The sequence below is a fragment of the Chelonia mydas genome, chromosome 9, assembly GCF_015237465.2.
Source record: "Chelonia mydas isolate rCheMyd1 chromosome 9, rCheMyd1.pri.v2, whole genome shotgun sequence".
NCBI lineage: Eukaryota > Metazoa > Chordata > Testudines > Cheloniidae > Chelonia > Chelonia mydas.
The window spans coordinates 89673937-89690544 of NC_057855.1; the positions used below are offsets into that span (position 1 = coordinate 89673937).

General features: G+C 41.0%; 1 protein-coding gene across 6 annotated transcripts in view; it reads left to right on the forward strand.

Moving 5' to 3' along the window:
* The window catches only part of TBC1D8B (TBC1 domain family member 8B), a 67953-nt gene that overhangs the window by 41161 nt on the left and 10184 nt on the right, over positions 1-16608 (forward strand). For 4 of the 6 annotated variants that reach the window (XR_006283596.1, XM_037909751.2, XM_043521955.1 and 1 more), the window contains 11 exons: positions 366-580; positions 1075-1192; positions 1955-2240; positions 4135-4264; positions 7160-7258; positions 10759-10827; positions 11049-11289; positions 12306-12371; positions 13834-13917; positions 15135-15191; positions 16215-16315. Coding sequence is in view for 4 of the 6 variants with exons in the window: in XM_037909751.2 (XP_037765679.1) it covers positions 366-580; positions 1075-1192; positions 1955-2240; positions 4135-4264; positions 7160-7258; positions 10759-10827; positions 11049-11289; positions 12306-12371; positions 13834-13917; positions 15135-15191; positions 16215-16315 (1466 nt within the window). In the remaining 2 variants the exon portion in view is untranslated. The remainder of the gene's footprint in view (positions 1-365; positions 581-1074; positions 1193-1954; positions 2241-4134; positions 4265-7159; positions 7259-10758; positions 10828-11048; positions 11290-12305; positions 12372-13833; positions 13918-15134; positions 15192-16214; positions 16316-16608) is intronic. The other 2 variants (XR_006283597.1, XM_037909752.2) reach the window with 1 other exon arrangement.

Sequence of the window (16608 nt, forward strand, 5' to 3'; positions counted from 1 at the left end):
AAAAATATTGACTCTACCAGAAAACATTTGTAAAATTACAGATGGAATGGGGACTTTTTTGTGGAAATCAAGAGAGAGGTCAGGGTCAAAATCTGATATATAATAGAAATAACCTACAACCTTAACTACCTTGAGCCTAGTTTTCTACTTTGCTACTCCTGTAAAGCCAGTGTAACCCTATTGATTTCAAAAGTGTTACTCTGATATAATACTGGAGTAATGGCCTGGGGAATTGGCCCCCAATCCTCCATCATAAGCCATAAACTTCAGTAAGTACTAAAAGCTATTATACATATTGCAAAGAAATAATTTAGATATTCCACTGTTTCTGTCTTCTAATACTGTGCAATAAAATGTATTGGCAGGTGCTGTTAATGACATGGCTACAAACCCCGGTTATTACACTGAACTGGTGGAAAAGTCCCTAGGAACATGCACTTTGGCTACTGATGAAATTGAACGAGATTTGCGTCGCTCCCTGCCTGAGCATCCAGCCTTTCAGAGCGACACTGGTATTTCTGCACTCAGGAGAGTTCTTACAGCCTATGCATACAGGAATCCCAAGATTGGATACTGTCAGGTAGAATGCTCTTGAGATCATGTGTATGGGTCTTCTAAACATCAGTAACACTAATATATGGAACCAGTATAGTGATGCCACACCTCATAAACTCGTCACATAAATCCCTGGGGATTTCTTGCTTCAGTGGTTTACTTGTGGTATAAATTTCAAAACATTATACAACATTGACTTTTATATAGGGTTTGTCACCAAGTTCTGCCCGTGCCTATGACATTATTTTATCTGCTGTAAATCTTGGATTTATGCTAGGCTGACATTATAAATCTACCTTAGATAGCTTAAATGGTATACTATGCATTTTAACTGTGGTGCAGCATAGGTCTGGTTCAGGATATAGTTGCAGCTCACCCCAACTGAGCTTTAAAATGATGCAATGTAAACTGTGCTTTACAAATATATATATAATTATAACATGCAGCAAACCTGAAATGCACTGCATGCTCTCACAGTCTTTCCTTGCCAACACCTCTTGCCTTGATTGAATGTTGTAGGCAATGAATATTTTGACATCCGTGCTGCTACTTTACGCTAAAGAAGAAGAAGCTTTCTGGCTATTGGTTGCTGTTTGTGAAAGAATGTTACCAGATTATTTCAATCGTCGAATCATTGGTAATATCTTTCTGTCTTCTATCAGTTTTTTAAAAATAAATGTATCAATCACATCTTGAAACAGAAGTGAAGAACTAGCTAAAGTTTGGATGGGGGAAAAAAATGATGGATTTAGTTCACTGTTGTGGTTTAGAAAGAAGAGCTGAAAATAAAGAGGAATGTTCCTGTTTGTGTGCAGGAATTAATGTAGCTTTTTATTCCTGGGCTATTGCTGTAGAGAGAAACTATTCAGGAAATACTGTAACTTGTACCATATTACCGTTATCCTGGATTTGTATATTAAAGGCACACTATTAACTTGAAAAGCTAGTCAGTTTTAATAAAAAAGGTTAAAAGTATTTCCAGGTCCTATACTTTTCCCTGATTCTGCTAGCCAATGTTTTGTGGGTGGTTTCTGGGTTTTTTTTGGTTTTTTTTTTTTAGGGTTTTCTCTCTCTTGTTGCAAACAAGGGACACTGACTACACAGGAGGAGCAATGGAGCTGACTATGTACTATCAAAAGCAATAACGTACTACTTAGTGTGCAGTCATGCTAATACCCACATGTTGTCTTGATGGCTCCTAACATACTCGGGTCATGCAGGTGTTTGGTATAGCCACACACCCAGACCTGTTCATATTATTCCTTATGTCATGCCATGGCAACAGCTTGACCTATTTTATAACGAAGGTATGGTTGTGTGTGAGCCTGATTCCTGGAAATGTCTGCTGCTTTATTTCCTATATTACCATTTGGGTGGCTATTTCGTTGTCCTCCTGCAGGGGCCTTGGTGGATCAGGCAGTGTTTGAGGAACTCATCAGGGATCACCTGTCTCAGCTGACGGACTACATGACAGACATGACGTTCTTCTCGTCTGTCTCTCTCTCCTGGTTTCTTACCCTCTTTATCAGCGTGCTGCCCATTGAAAGTGCAGTCAGTGTGGTGGACTGTTTCTTCTACGATGGGATAAAGGCAATCTTGCAGCTGGGTCTGGCAGTACTGGACTACAACATGGACAAGCTGCTTACCTGTAAGGATGATGCAGAGGCAGTGACTGTTCTAAACAGGTATCGGTGTGTTCATCATTTATAAATGCAACTCAGAAAGATATGTAGTTACAGGTAGATTTGCCTCTTAGAAATGGCTGAGAAGTCATTAGGCTGGGAATTTCAAAGGAGCCAAGGGAGTTAAGTCTTCAGCTCACACTGAAATCCAATGGGATTTGTGTGCTCAGCTCCCTTAGGATCCTTTGAAAATCTCAGCCTTAGTTTCAGAGTGGTAGCCATGTTAGTCTGTGTCAGCAAAAACAACGAGGAGTCCTTGTGGGACCTTAGGGTATGTCTACACTACCTGCCGGATCGGTGAGCAGCGATTAAAATTGACCCCCGAGCGCTCTCCCATCGATTCCTGTACTCTGCCGCCGCAAGAGGCACAGGTGGAGTCGACGGGGAAGCAGCAGCAGTCGACTCACCATGGTGAAGACATCACGGTAAGTCGATCCAAGTACGTCTGATGAAGTGGGTTCTAGCCCATGAAAGCTTATGCCCAAATAAATTTGTTAGTTTCTAAGGTGCCACAAGGACTCCTCGTTAGTTCAGCTTTAGTTGTTCCTCTTCTAAAACCATAAGCACTATGTCCTGTTTAAAATGGATACAAAACCTACACTTGAGCATTTATAACACCCTCCAGACCTGTCTTTTCTCAACAACCAAGCAACCCAGAGAATACTAAAATGTTTCAGATAATTCAGACATCAGGTTAGTAACAATATGACCCTTTAATTATGTTCTTATAACAATGCCTACGGGCTCCTCCATAGTTAAGAGTTAATATTTCAAACGGGGCAAAAAAATCTTTACCTGGAAAACAGTCAAGGCAAGATAATTGCCCTATTGCTCTGTATTGTATTTATGTCACTAAATATGCATGTTTAAATGCATTCTTAACTGACACACTGTAGGCAGGAACATCTTCCTAAATTCAGATATCCTAGCTGACATCCTTCTCTGTCAGTGTGCCTCAGAGTAGTAAAACAGTGCACGCGCTGTACCATGTGAAAAATGAGACCTATTTAGTGTACAGCAATGGCAGGGAGACTTATGGTTATGAATGTCCTGACTGTTGATGGTTTCAGCCAGAGCTTTAGCATATTATATGTTTAAATGGTGTTAGAAGCCATTGACTGTTTTAGCAAGGAGAATTTAATTATTGTTATAACAAACCATATAGGCTAACAGTCACTTCAGAACCGAACTATGCTCATTTAAATTCTTAACACCTAAATTAAACTCGTAACCGAAGGACAGTTTTACAGCTTATGTTTATTGAAGCTTACGCATAAAGAACGGGTTGGAGTTTGGTTTTTAACTCACAAGCTCAATGTGAAATCCCTTCTTCCTCAATACCCATATCTAGTTGAACTGGAACCAAACTCTGCTGTTATGCTGGTTTAACCGTCATTTAAAGATAAACAACAAACATTGTAAACTTGTTTTGAACTGCAGCTTCTAAAATTTTGCCTAGCTGTAACGGGTCTTTTTTTGCACAATTTCTCCAGCCTGCAGCAGTCCAATACATTTTAAAGGGGTTCACGGTAATTTGCAGCAAATAGGAAATGATTGCTCTATGGAGTTGTTTCTCTGTAGATTATGGTTACCCTTGTCCATGAATGTTTATTGAGGATATGTGTAAATTATGAATGCATGCAGATCAGGACCCAATTTAGCAGAGGCCTGTGGGTTAAATAAGACTCACTAGGGTCCCAATTCACCATAATCTTAGTCCTCCTTTCCCACATAAATAACCCAGTCTTTGCTTGCCCCCAGACAGATGTTCTCTTTCAAGTGCTCCCTCTCCATCCACTCTTTTCTTCCCCAGCTTTAGACTCAGAGATGTTGTCGGTTTCACTTCGCTTTGACAGTTGGATCTCACTAACGTTATGTCTGTGTCACTTTTGTGCAGATTTTTCGACAGCGTCACTAACAAGGACAGTCCGTTGCCTCAAGCTGTGCAGCAGGCTTCAAACCTGAACAATACAAAGAGTTACCACCCAAAAGTGGACATAACTGACCTGATCAGAGAGTCAAACGAAGTGTGTATTCTTTTGTGTATTATGTTTTGTGTCATGTATTTGCATTTTCTTGTTTGCCCTTTTTAAAAATTGTGGTTTTGCATCAGCTGAAGTAGTTACAGAATCATAGAAGCTGGAGAAACAGCAGACCACTCAGATCACTAGTCCAGTCCCTCTCAGTGCTGGACTGTCCCCTGAGCTTTGTCCAATCTCATTTCCTAGGCTATGGTACTTCTTTTTATTGTACTTGAAATGTACTGGGCTGGCAGTCCTGGGGAGTGGAGTCCTCTAGGCACATGGCAGGCAAAGCAGTCAGTTGGGCTAGCATCCCCCAAGTCATTATTTGTGTCAAATGGCAAATTGGCAGAGGCAGAAACTCACAAATGCAAGACTCTGATCTCTGTGGCTTGCAAGAGGTGGTGGAAATTGACATTCTGCTCTCAGCTGCCAATTTAAGGAGTTACCTATGCTCTGTATTTTGGACCAGCAGTGAAATAGACATTGGTGGGGAGGAAATACCCAAATCAGAATTGACCATGATCTGCTATTTAGGTTTTTACCACTTCCTCTTCCCCCTTCCTGTATGAGGTTTGGTTTCTTCAACTTCTGCTGGTCTGTGGCTCTCTGGATTGGGAAGGAAATTGACTTAGCTTCTGTTTTCTCTTCTTGCTAGCACAGATTTTGTATGAGGCATTTCCTTCCTTGGGATGATTTGGAACTAAGTTGTAATCTCTGCTTTGAAGCACTTTTTTTGTTTTCAATTTCTGCTGAGCCCATCTAGGGTGAAAGGCTGTACGAGAGAAAAGAGTAATCCACATTCTCTCTTTCCCTGTTTCTTTCCATGGATCTGAGACACCCTTTCTGACTCCAGTTCTGGTTATTGTGCCAGTGAAAGGCCTAGAGCATATTATTTTTAATGAGGGTATTGGAGAACAAGGTGGAGTGTTTTGTGCTGAAGAGCAGCTTCTGAAGAAATGCACTAGCTTGGACGTGGAGCTAGCTGCTCATGGTATAATTTGTGGAGAAGGCTAGAATAAAATTCAGAGTCTTTCGATTCCTGTTAGGAAGAGAGGCATGGGTTTGTGGTCTGAAGACAGGGCTAGGAGCTAGGATTCTACTTCTATTTCTGACTCTTGAACTAATCGCATAATGTATCTGTGCTTTAGTTTTCCCTTCCTGAGAAATGGAGATATCGGTCTAGTTTCAACTTTCTCAGGTGAGCAGAGGTAACATTTATTAATGTTTGTAAAGCATTTTCGAGATCCTTGGAAGGACAGCACCAGAGGTGCAAATTGTTACAGGCCTGACTGCCTGTCTGACTTCTATGGCGCTGCGCTCTATGAGCAAGTGGGAATACTCGCTGGGTAAAGGATCACTAGTAGAGATAAGTGCAATGCTTTTGACAAAATGAAATTTCATCAAAATATGCTGCTTCACAAAAGTGTTCCAGTGAAGTTTTTGCCAAGAAGGACCAGAAAGAGAGACTGAGGCTTGCTATAGTCTAGTGATTAGGGTACCAGCCTGGGATGTAGGAGACCGGGAGACCCAGGTTTCTACTCCCTGCTTTACCTTATTCAGGGCTGAGTTTTGTATTCCAGATCACTCCCAATCCAGCAGAATAAGGACTTGAACTGGAGTCTCCCACAGCATGGTCCAATGTCCTAACCAGCAGGCTGCAGAGGGTGAGGGTCTCCCCTCCCACACTCCTGATGAAAGAGCCTATTTCAACACAATATTGTTTCCACAGAAGTTTGTGGTTTTGTTCCAAAGTGGAACGAACACAAATTTCGAAATCTTGAAAGATGCTGCAAAAGGGAATTGTCATACTACAGCCAGTTCTAATGACTAACTCTGAGTAAGGGGCTAGAAAATATGCCTCGGTGGTTATTGCCTCTCCTGGGTGTTGTGAAGATGAGCGAGGCTATGTCTGAAGATGAAAAATGCTGTGTGAGAGCCATGTTTTGTTTGTGTCCTTTTATGGCTTGGACTCCCAGATTCGTTCCTTTTCAGGCTAAATCCTAAAGGAGCAATTTTTAGTTTGTACATGGAAGAGTCTGTAGTTCTTAATGTATTGCATCTATTCAGGATTAGATTGTAAATATACAATCTACCCCTAATGAAGGGCATTGAATAGCAGCCCTGCTAGAGGAACAGACCAGGGACCTTGTTGTGACTGAGTTGAAATTCCCTCCCTGATTCCCCTTTTGCTCCAGGAAGGACGTAATCTGCTACTGGTTTTCCGTCATCAGTTCAACCATGCTGGCCAGCATGTGGAGGATTGCTCGTTATCCACCCCTGCCTCCTCACTTATGTGGGAGGGGTGTAACACTCCATCAGAGATGACTTCTTCCTCCCCCTCCCCACACATGCAAGGACCCACCCCTTGCAAGGTGGGTAAGGGGGCACCTTACACCCCCTTAATCCCCTGTGCTGGTGTGTAGAGAAAAGGACAGTCCTGCCCTCCGTCTCTTAGAGTACGTCTACACAGCAAAGCAAAACCTGCAGCGGCCAGTGCCAGCCAGCGTGGGCTCATGGGGCCCAGGCTGCAGTGTTGTGTCACTGCTGTGTAGACTTCCGGACCTGGGCTGGAGACCAAGTGCTGGGACCCTCCCAGGGCCCTAGAGACCAGACTTCAGCCCAAGCCTGGAAGCCTACACAGCAACGAAACAATTCCACAGCCCGAGCCTCGCGAGCCCAGTCAGCTGGCATGGGCCAGCCGCATGTGGCTAGTTGTTGTGTAGATATACCTTTATTCATCAGTGAGTTTCCAGAGCACAGGCTTGGTTTGTATCAATATGGCTGGTCCTACTGCTATTTTTAGTGGCGGGAAAAGCAAAAATATCCACGTATATAAGTGGCTCTGTGGCTGGAAGTAGCTGAAATTCAATTTCACAGAGTTTGGGTTTTTTTCCCTAGAAATATGGTGATATTCGATATGAGGATGTTGAGAGCATGCGCTGCAGGAACAGGCTGTATGTGATCCAGACCCTAGAAGTTACTACAAAACAGAATGTGGTAAGTGAACTGAAAGGACAGAAGCTGTGAACCATGTGCAGTAGCATTTGTTGCCTTTCCTCGGATGGACTTCCTCCCCTTTGGAAAATGCAAGCGAATGAATATGACCTAGAATATCCACGGATGAGTGAATAACTCCTTGAAGGCTGAAATCCCTCTCTGATAGGTGTTTGTAGTAAATGGGGGTTTTGGTCCAAGATGTTATGAATCTGAAAATCACAATGTGAGCTGCTGCTCTAGTTATTGGTAACACCGTAGGCTTCCAAGGACTCTGCACTACATTCTGTGATTCTCTGCACTGATCAGAACGGGCTGACCTGTATTTCTGTGTGCTGCTGTTAAATTGTTAGTGCACTTCCCTTAAAAACATAAGGTAGTGTAAAAAGCCTTTAGTGACACAATGAAACGCTGAACACTAAAGTAATAATCAATTAATAACTTAATTTAATTGTACATTCTGTTTTGCAAAGAAGAAATGGAGAAAAGTACTAATAACCAATAAACCACCAATGAAACACCAGTGAGGGGATAACTGTATTGCAATATAAAAAGGATCACTTTTTAAGATGTGTACTTATATAAGAACATAAGAATGGCCATACTGGGTCAGACCAAAGGTCCATCCAGCCCAGTATCCTGTCTACCGACAGTGGCCAATACCAGGTGCCCCAGAGGGAGTGAACCTAACAGGTAATGATCAATGATCTCTCTCCTGCCATCCATCTCCACCCTCTGACAGACAGAGGCTAGGGACACCATTCCTTACCCATCCTGGCTAATAGCCACTAATGGACTTAACCTCCATGAATTTATCCAGTTCTCTTTTAAACCCTGTTATACTCCTAGCCTTCACAACTCCTCAGGCAAGGAGTTCCACAGGTTGAATGTGTGCTGAGTGAAGAAGAACTTCCTTTTATTTATTTTAAACCTGCTGCCCATTAATTTCATTTGGTGGCCCCTAGTTCTTATATTATGGGAACAAGTAAATAACTTTTACTTATTCACTTTCTCCACCCCACTCATGATTTTATATACCTCTATCATATCCCCCCTTAGTCTCCTCTTTTCCAAGATGAAAAGTCCTAGCCTCTTTAATCTCTCCTCATATGGGATCCGTTTTAAACCCCTAATCATTTTAGTTGCCCTTCTCTGAACCTTTTCTAATGCCAGTATATCTTTTTTGAGATGAGGGGACCACATCTGTACGCAGTATTCAAGATGTGGGCATACCATGGATTTATATAAGGGCAATAAGATATTCTCCGACTTATTCTCTATCCCTTTTTTAATGATTCCTAACATCCCGTTTGCTTTTTTGACTGCTGCTGCACAATGTGTGGATGTCTTCAAAGAACTATCCACGATGACTCCAAGATCTTTTTCCTGATTAGTTGTAGCTAAATTAGCCCCCATCCTATTGTATGTATAGTTGGGGTTATTTTTTCCAATGTGCATTACTTTACATTCATCCACATTAAATTTCATTTGCCATTTTGTTGCCCAATCACTTCATATTTTGAGATCTTTTTGAAGTTCTTCACAGTCTGCTTTGGTCTTAACTATCTTGAGCAGTTTAGTATCATCTGCAAACTTTGCCACCTCACTGTTTACCCCTTTCTGCAGATCATTTATGAATAGGTTGAATAGGATTGGTCCTAGGGCTGACCCTTGGGGAACACCACTAGTTACCCCTCTCCATTCTGAACATTTACCATTTATTCCTACCCTTTGTCTTTTAACTGTCTTTTAACCAGTTCTCAATCCATGAAAGGATCTTCCCACTTATCCCACAACAACTTAATTTACGTAAGAGCCTTTGGTGAGGGACCTTGTCAAAGGCTTTCTGGAAATCTAAGTCCACTATCCCCCTTGTCCACATGTTTGTTGACCCCTTCGGAGAACTCTAATAGATCAGTAGGACATGATTTCCCTTTACAGAAACCATGTTGACTTTTGCCCAACAATTTATGTTCTTCTATGTGTCTGACCATTTTATTCTTTACTATTGTTTCAACTAATCTGCCCGGTGCTGATGTTAGACTTCCCGGTCTGTAATTGCTGGAATCACCTCTAGAGCCCTTTTTAAATATTGGTGTTACATTAGCTATCTTCCAGTCATTGGGTACAGTAGCTGATTTAAAGGACAGGTTACAAACCATAGTTAATAGTTCCGCAATTTCACATTTGAGTTCTTTCAGAACTCTTGAGTGAATGCCCTTTGATCCCGGTGACTTGTTACTGTTAAGTTTCTCAATTAATTCCCCAAACCCCCTCTTGTGACACTTCAATCTGTGACAATTCCTCAGATTTGTCACCTACAAAAGACGGCTCAGGTTTGGGAATCTCCCTAACATCCTCAGCCGTGAAGACTGAAGCAAAGAATTCATTTAGTTTCTCCGCAATGACTTTATCGTCTTTAAGTGCTCCTTTTGTATCTCGATCGTCCAGGGGCCCCACTGGTTGCTTAGCAGGCTTCCTGCTTCTGATGTACTTAAAAAACATTTTGTTATTACCTTTTGAGTTTTTGGCTAGCTGTTCTTCAAAATCCTTTTTTGCTTTTCTTATTACATTTTTACACTTAATTTGGCAGTGTTCCTGCTCCTTTCTATTTACCTCACTAGCATTAGACTTCCACTTTTTAAAAGATGCCTTTTCATCTCTCACTGCTTCTTTTACATGGTTGTTAAGCAACGGTGCTCTTTTTTAGTTCTTTTACTGTGTTTTTTAATTTGGGGTATACAGTTAAGTTGAGCCTCGATTATGGTGTCTTTGAAAAGTGTCCGTGCAGCTTGCAGGGATTTCACTCTGGTCACTGTATCTTTTAATTTCTATTTAACTAACCTCCTAATTTTTGCATAGTTCCCCTTTCTGAAATTAAATGCAGTTGGTTTCCTTTGCTTGCTTATTTCTTCAGTGGCTGACCTCTAGTAAATAACATTAAGACCGGACTAATATCTCTTTGTATAGTAAGTGGTCACTGTAAATGCTGCACTAACCTATTGTGAGCACTGAGACAATAACTGTTGTATTTATTTTGTATGGTTAACATATTGTGAATGCGGATGCTGGTCTTGCAGCTGTCCTTGACATTAAGGAGTTGTGTACTTGAATTCCTAATTCTCTGTAATGAAAAATAAACTCTTTGTTTGCATGGACTTAAAGTGCCATTTGTCCCTTATGAATGAAGCCATATATTGCATTAGTATAAATAATCTGGTATATAAGAGTTGGCTTATGGTTTCTATAGTGTAAGATCAACACCCACGTGCAATGTGATTTGAGTTTATTCTCTCCTCTTTGGGTTAATATGTGGTCCTTGACTTATTTCCAGTCGAGATTCTGTACTCATTCCCTAATTAATTGTAAGCTGCAAAAAATCTGTAGGAAAATTCAAACAACCTCTTAAATGTGAGCTAAAATCTTGGAGAGCATTGGAATAAGACTGTAGAGCAAAGAGGGGGAAAGTCACCATTTAATTTTTTTATTTTAATTTATTTTAGCTGCGTGTTGTGTCCCAGGATGTAAAATTCAGTCCTAGTGACCTGGAAGAGCTTTATGAATTATTCAAGGTAACGTACTGTTTTTCTTTAATGCCCCCATTTGCAGAATGTCTGTATTTAGGGTCAGGTCTAATAAGGAAACGTCACAGATCCAACCCAATGAAAAAGAAGATTTAATATATACACTTTACAATGTCATCTTCAAATAACACTGGAAATAAATTCAAATTTTTTTTCCCCAAGCAGAATTTTCCTTTCTCCTGGTTTAACTCTTTGCCTTTTCTTTGTAGAAGGAGCATTTTCTGTCTTGTTACTGGAGTGCAAATAGCCCAGTCCTGAGACACCATGACCCCAGTCTGCCATATCTGGACCAGTATCGGATCGACTGCCAGCAGTTCAGGGTCCTCTATCACCTCTTGAGTCCATGGGCACATTGTGCAAATAGGGACTCTCTTGCACTGTGGACATTCAGATTGCTGGACGAAAACTCCGATTGCCTTATAAACTTCAAAGAATTTGTCTGTGCACTTGGTATGAGAATATCGAATACATACACTGTATTGACAAGGGGCTTGATCCAGAGAGGTGCTGGGTTCCCTCAATTCCCTTTGTTAACCATTGGAACTGAGAGCGCTCAGTATCCTCAGGATCAGGCCCAACTATGGACTAAATTGAGCCACCTGGCTTACAGAGTATATTTATAACTTCAGATGTGGGAGTTGCGTACGCTGGTTGACAATGGTTTAACATGATTAGCGCATGCTCTGGCTGTGCCATCTATATATAAAGTGGGCAAAGCAGTTTCTGTTAGCCTCTAACTTCACATGCTAGTAATTTTTCTGAAATATTGGGCTGAAATTTTCCATGCTTGGTCTATATTAATGCAACTTTAATTATGAAATTCCCGAAAACTAGGAAGTTCAGAAGTTCACGTTTCGAAAATTATCTTGTCCATATTGCACAACCTGTCTGACTGATGAAAAATACTTTCCATGCTATGTATCATCACACAGACAGTACATGCAACCCAGCCAAGTTAACATAATTTTTACTGACTTTTTATTAATTTAGCTGTGAATTAAATGCAACCTTAATGTTGCATAAAATTTTTTTTTTGCATCTGATATTCTAGAATGCTGTTGTGTAGGAATAAATATTTAACAAAAAAAGATAAAAAAGACAACATCAGCACTGTGTGATGTGATTTCCTTATATGGCAAGTACATTGTTCTGTGCATTCAGCTCTGCCTACATTTCTGGCTGCCATGCCTCCAATTTTAACCATTACTGGGAAGGATTCTCTAGCTAAATAAACATGACTCTTTGTCTAGTTACTAAGAGGAGGTTTAAAATGTGTTAACATGTTGTAAAACATCACTCAAGTCACAGTATAGACAAACCCAAGTTCAGCTGCATGGGATAGTACTTTCTTTCAGCCTCCTCTCACATGTCTAACTTCAGTCATGTTTCTGTGTTGATGTTAGTAGGGTTTTTTCTCCAAGCTTTGAACTAATTGAATGGAATGTCTTGCCTTTCTCCGCTAACAGATGTCATGTATAATGGAAGTTTCACTGACAAACTAAAGCTGCTTTTTAAGCTGCACATCCCTCCAGGTAAGTTTGTAGTAGTGTTTGAGGGTTTTTCTCTTGGCTACTACTCTCTTTCCATCACTCTTTTTTCATTCTTTAATTTTCCAGGCCTGCATGTTCCTTCTTGTTTCACTAGTACAAAGTGCACAGTGCAGACCCACAGCTGTAGTACCAGGGCCTGCTTTACCCGGTGTGGTGTATTCCACTGGACCAGGAAAGAGCTAGTATGTTCCTAGAGCACTTCTGCTTTATTCACAGGGACAAACTTACCCATATGTTGTTTGAACTATCAAAGAGCGCTTGTCACTGAGTTTCTGTTATACTCTGGCCACTCTTCAGAAGCCTCATGTCATTATTTTCAAACACTGATTTTGCTACTAAATTTGCATCTTAGCTTTGTATTGACTTGTCAGTGTTTTGCCTTGAAAGACTGGACGGAGATGACATGGAAACATGCAAAATCTGGTTTGATTTCAGAGGTGATTTAGGACTAGAAACAGTACTTAATCCAAATGATAAAGCCCAGGTGAAGTCTAGGAAGGGAGGTCTCCATCTAAAGATGCACCTTTTTTTAGAGACATTTGTCCTAATCCAAAGCCTACAGAAATCGATGGGAGTCTTTCCATTAACTTCACTGAGTTGCAGACCCCATTCCTAAGACCCTGTTCAGCAAAGTACTTAAGCACGTGATTAATTGTCGTAACTTCAGTGGGGTTAAAGCACGTGTTTAAAGTTCAGAACATGCTTATGCGCTTTGCTAAATTTGGGCCTTAATGTGGAAAATGTTCTGAGGAAAGGCGGGATGTTTTGGGAGCTTAACCACCAGTCTGGGAGTCAAGTAATTGGGTTTCTTTCGCCAGCTCTGCCAGATCTTGGGCAATTCCCTTAACCTCACAGGGGGATAGTGAGTTTTCCTCACTTATGTTTCTAAAGCACTTTGAAATCCTCAGCTGAAAAGTACTAAGCCCTGAACCTGCAAATGGGTTTGCACAGGCAGACCCCATTGAAGTTTGCAGATCTCTAGAGGAGTGGATGCCTGCACCTGTATGGAGCCCTGCTGACTCTGGTGGGGATCCACCGGCACTGATTCTGTTACAGTATCAGGGCCTAAATCAGTGCGGTTTGTTTATTATTAATTAAAAATGTTTTGTGTTTCCATGTTCTTTCAGAAACCTTTACTAATGGCTGTTTGCTGAGCATTTTGGTGCCATTAGTTTTGAGTACAACTTAGTCCAGCAGTAGGGTTTGTACTGAGGAATTTCATCTCCAAGCACTTGAAGAGTGTGCTAAATGTTCTATATTCTTTTCTTTTTACTGTTGTTTCCTTTTTTTTTCTCTCCCCTACCCCCTCCTTCAGTTCATGTAGTACTGAGAAACAATAAGAAAGTTTCTTGGCTGTCACTATGTTGCCCTTTCCAGTATGTTTATGACCCAGGTACCACTAACTATGTCCGCTTTCAATTGATTGCACTAACTTTTCCTGCAGCTTTTACTGAAGTGGAATCTCTAAGCCCTTCCAAAGGTGATGATCTTTCAAAAGAAGAGCTGATTCATTTCAGTCAACTCAATGGTAAGCCCCAGCATGCTTGGTTTAGCACAAAGAATTAGTGATATTCTCTTAGCTCCACTGCAGTAGAGCTCAGCCGCCCTAATCAGAACTGGGGCCTGCTGTGATAGGTGCTGTATTAATGCCTATGAAGACACAATTCCTGCCCCAAAGAATGCTTATGTAATATGTACCCCCCGATGACAAGAATCTTTTACAAAAGCCCCACCCTTGAAGATCTTATATATCTCATAAGGCAGTGCAAAAGTTCTCAACAAATATCCACCTACTCTCTTCTCAGAGTTATTTTTTCTGTATCACTGTGTGTTGCCTCAGGCTGAAAGCCGATTAATGGCTAGATTCTGTGGAATACCACAATAAGCAGTGCTTAATTATTATTTCATGTGTTTATTTGTATTATGATAGCATCTAGGAGCCCCAGTCATGGGATATGGAGGTGGGTGCTGTAGAAACATACAGACCAAAAAGACCCAAGGAGCTTACAGTCTTAAGACAGGAGACAGCAGGTAGATACAGACAGATGGGAAAACACAAGGAACAATGAGAAAATACTGGTCAGCGTGATAGGCAGTAGTCTCAGCACACCAGAAGCCTAATCTTTATTAGGTTATTCTTTAACTGCTGACTGTACGCTTATCGTTATACTCAGAAACAAAGGAAGACTCCCTGGCCCAGGGAGTTTAACATCTAAATCCATAATCTTCTTGAGGCATCTTGTGAGGTTTCAGAAACCTCCTCCTCCATTTCTGAAGTCCCATGCAAAAAGAGGCGAGTCCAAATTGCTGGGGATCTATACAGAACATTGCCTTTAGGAAACTCAGTCATTTCTCTTCCTCGGAGTTGACTTCCCTTTTCTCCTTCATAAGCTGTGTGTGAGAGGTTTAAATCCACAGCAGCAGTACAATATCTGCAGTAAACATTCCACCAGCCTCCACCAGTGTTGAACACCTGGGGGCAGAGAGGAAATGGGGAGAATCGGAGACTATGCAGCTGACTCTAGCTCCTTTTGCAGTCTCTAGCTAGCTCTGCAGTATGGTTAGCAACTCTTACTCTTCGGTGCATCCATATAGCTTCTTCTCTGACGCAACTGAGTTCAATATACAAGCAAGCATGTGTCTTAAATATCCTTCTTGAAGAAGGGACTTTTGATAAAGGGAAACACAGTATAAACTCAATCTGTGAAAGAAACACCAAATACTTTTTCTTCTCTTCAAATGTAGTTTCCTCTCCTGTGGATAGTCAAGAAGCTGATGCTTTGAAGAGAAGCCCAGAAAAAGGTAAAGAATCTCGATCAGCGAAGTCAGACACTCAGTGACCTGGTGTCGCCTTTCGGAGAGAGAAATGTAGCATCTCTGCTGCATGGCTGCTCCTGCATGATAGCATTAATGTCTAATCTCTTTGTATTGTTGGGCTTACTCAGGGCAGGTCACAGGTAGGGGTTATATTCATCTCGATGCCACTCCATCCTTGGTCTGACTAAGACTGTTGAGTAGGAACTTGACTGAGGGTACCAGCTCATTTCACATAGGTCACTAACGTTCACCTGTTGACTTTTTGTCATTTCTGTCTGACCTGGTGTAGATTTGAACTGATAACTTGGAGGAGAAACCTCTGCATCTATTACCAGCTGAGACATCATATGATTCTCTTCCCCTTCCCATGGTTTAATTCATGTTTTAGAAAAACCATGAACATTTATTACTGGATTGATACAGATTGTGTGGTCAAGTAATTTCAGACTAGACATTGTTTAAGTTCATGAGGAAACATATCTCCTTGACTCTTCGCAAAAATACTGCCCATCTTATGGGCCAAAACTGGTACTTCTAACCTGAACTCCATAAAGGCTTTGGAGAGAAGTTGGATTTGAATTCTCAGACCAAAATCTGCCCCTTCAATTGGATCCTGAGCTTGGCTGGCAAACAGCCAAAATCTCACAAGGAAAATTGACCTCAGGAAATCTGTACCATTTTAAGATTGTGGAAATTCACAAGATTTCCATTGTCTTAGTCTCACAAGATTTTGGCACATCTCACTGACGCTGTCAGATCTGAACATAAACCCTAGCCCCGACTCTGCTTCTCACCTAAACCTTGGCCTAAATCTCAGCCCATGTGTTTTCATAGTTCTGTATAGGAAACTTGTGCACTGGTTATATTTCTTTCCTTTAATATATGATGCTCATGTCCAAAAGAAAATATAAGCCAAATGTTCCAGGACACGTGACTTCTTAGCAGAAGATGTTCCCAAGTGGAATGTGTCAGAGATCCATTAGTTCTGAAATATTCTTTTCTCTCAAGCAGGTAAAGAGAAGATTGATATTCAGGTCTATCTGAAGCAATGGCAAGATGAACTTCTTAAAAAAGAAGAAAATATTAAGGATTTGCCTAGAATGAACCAGGTAAAACTGTCTCTCTGACTTCTGTGTCAGTCTAGTTTTTCACTTTCTCTATCCTTGAGATCAGCATAATAGCTAAAATGCAGTGTGTTCCTAGGGTCTCTTCACTTTGAGTCCTATACTTTAACCACTAGACTGTATTTCTAAACTGTTATAATCTTGGCTGAATGTTTTCATTGCCTCTAGTATTCATTAAGGGCACTATGTCTAAGTGACTTAGGCCTGGTCGACATGTGGTGTCAGCATAACTGTGTCAATTAGGTGTTTGATTTTTTTTGCCAATAGTTATTCCAGTA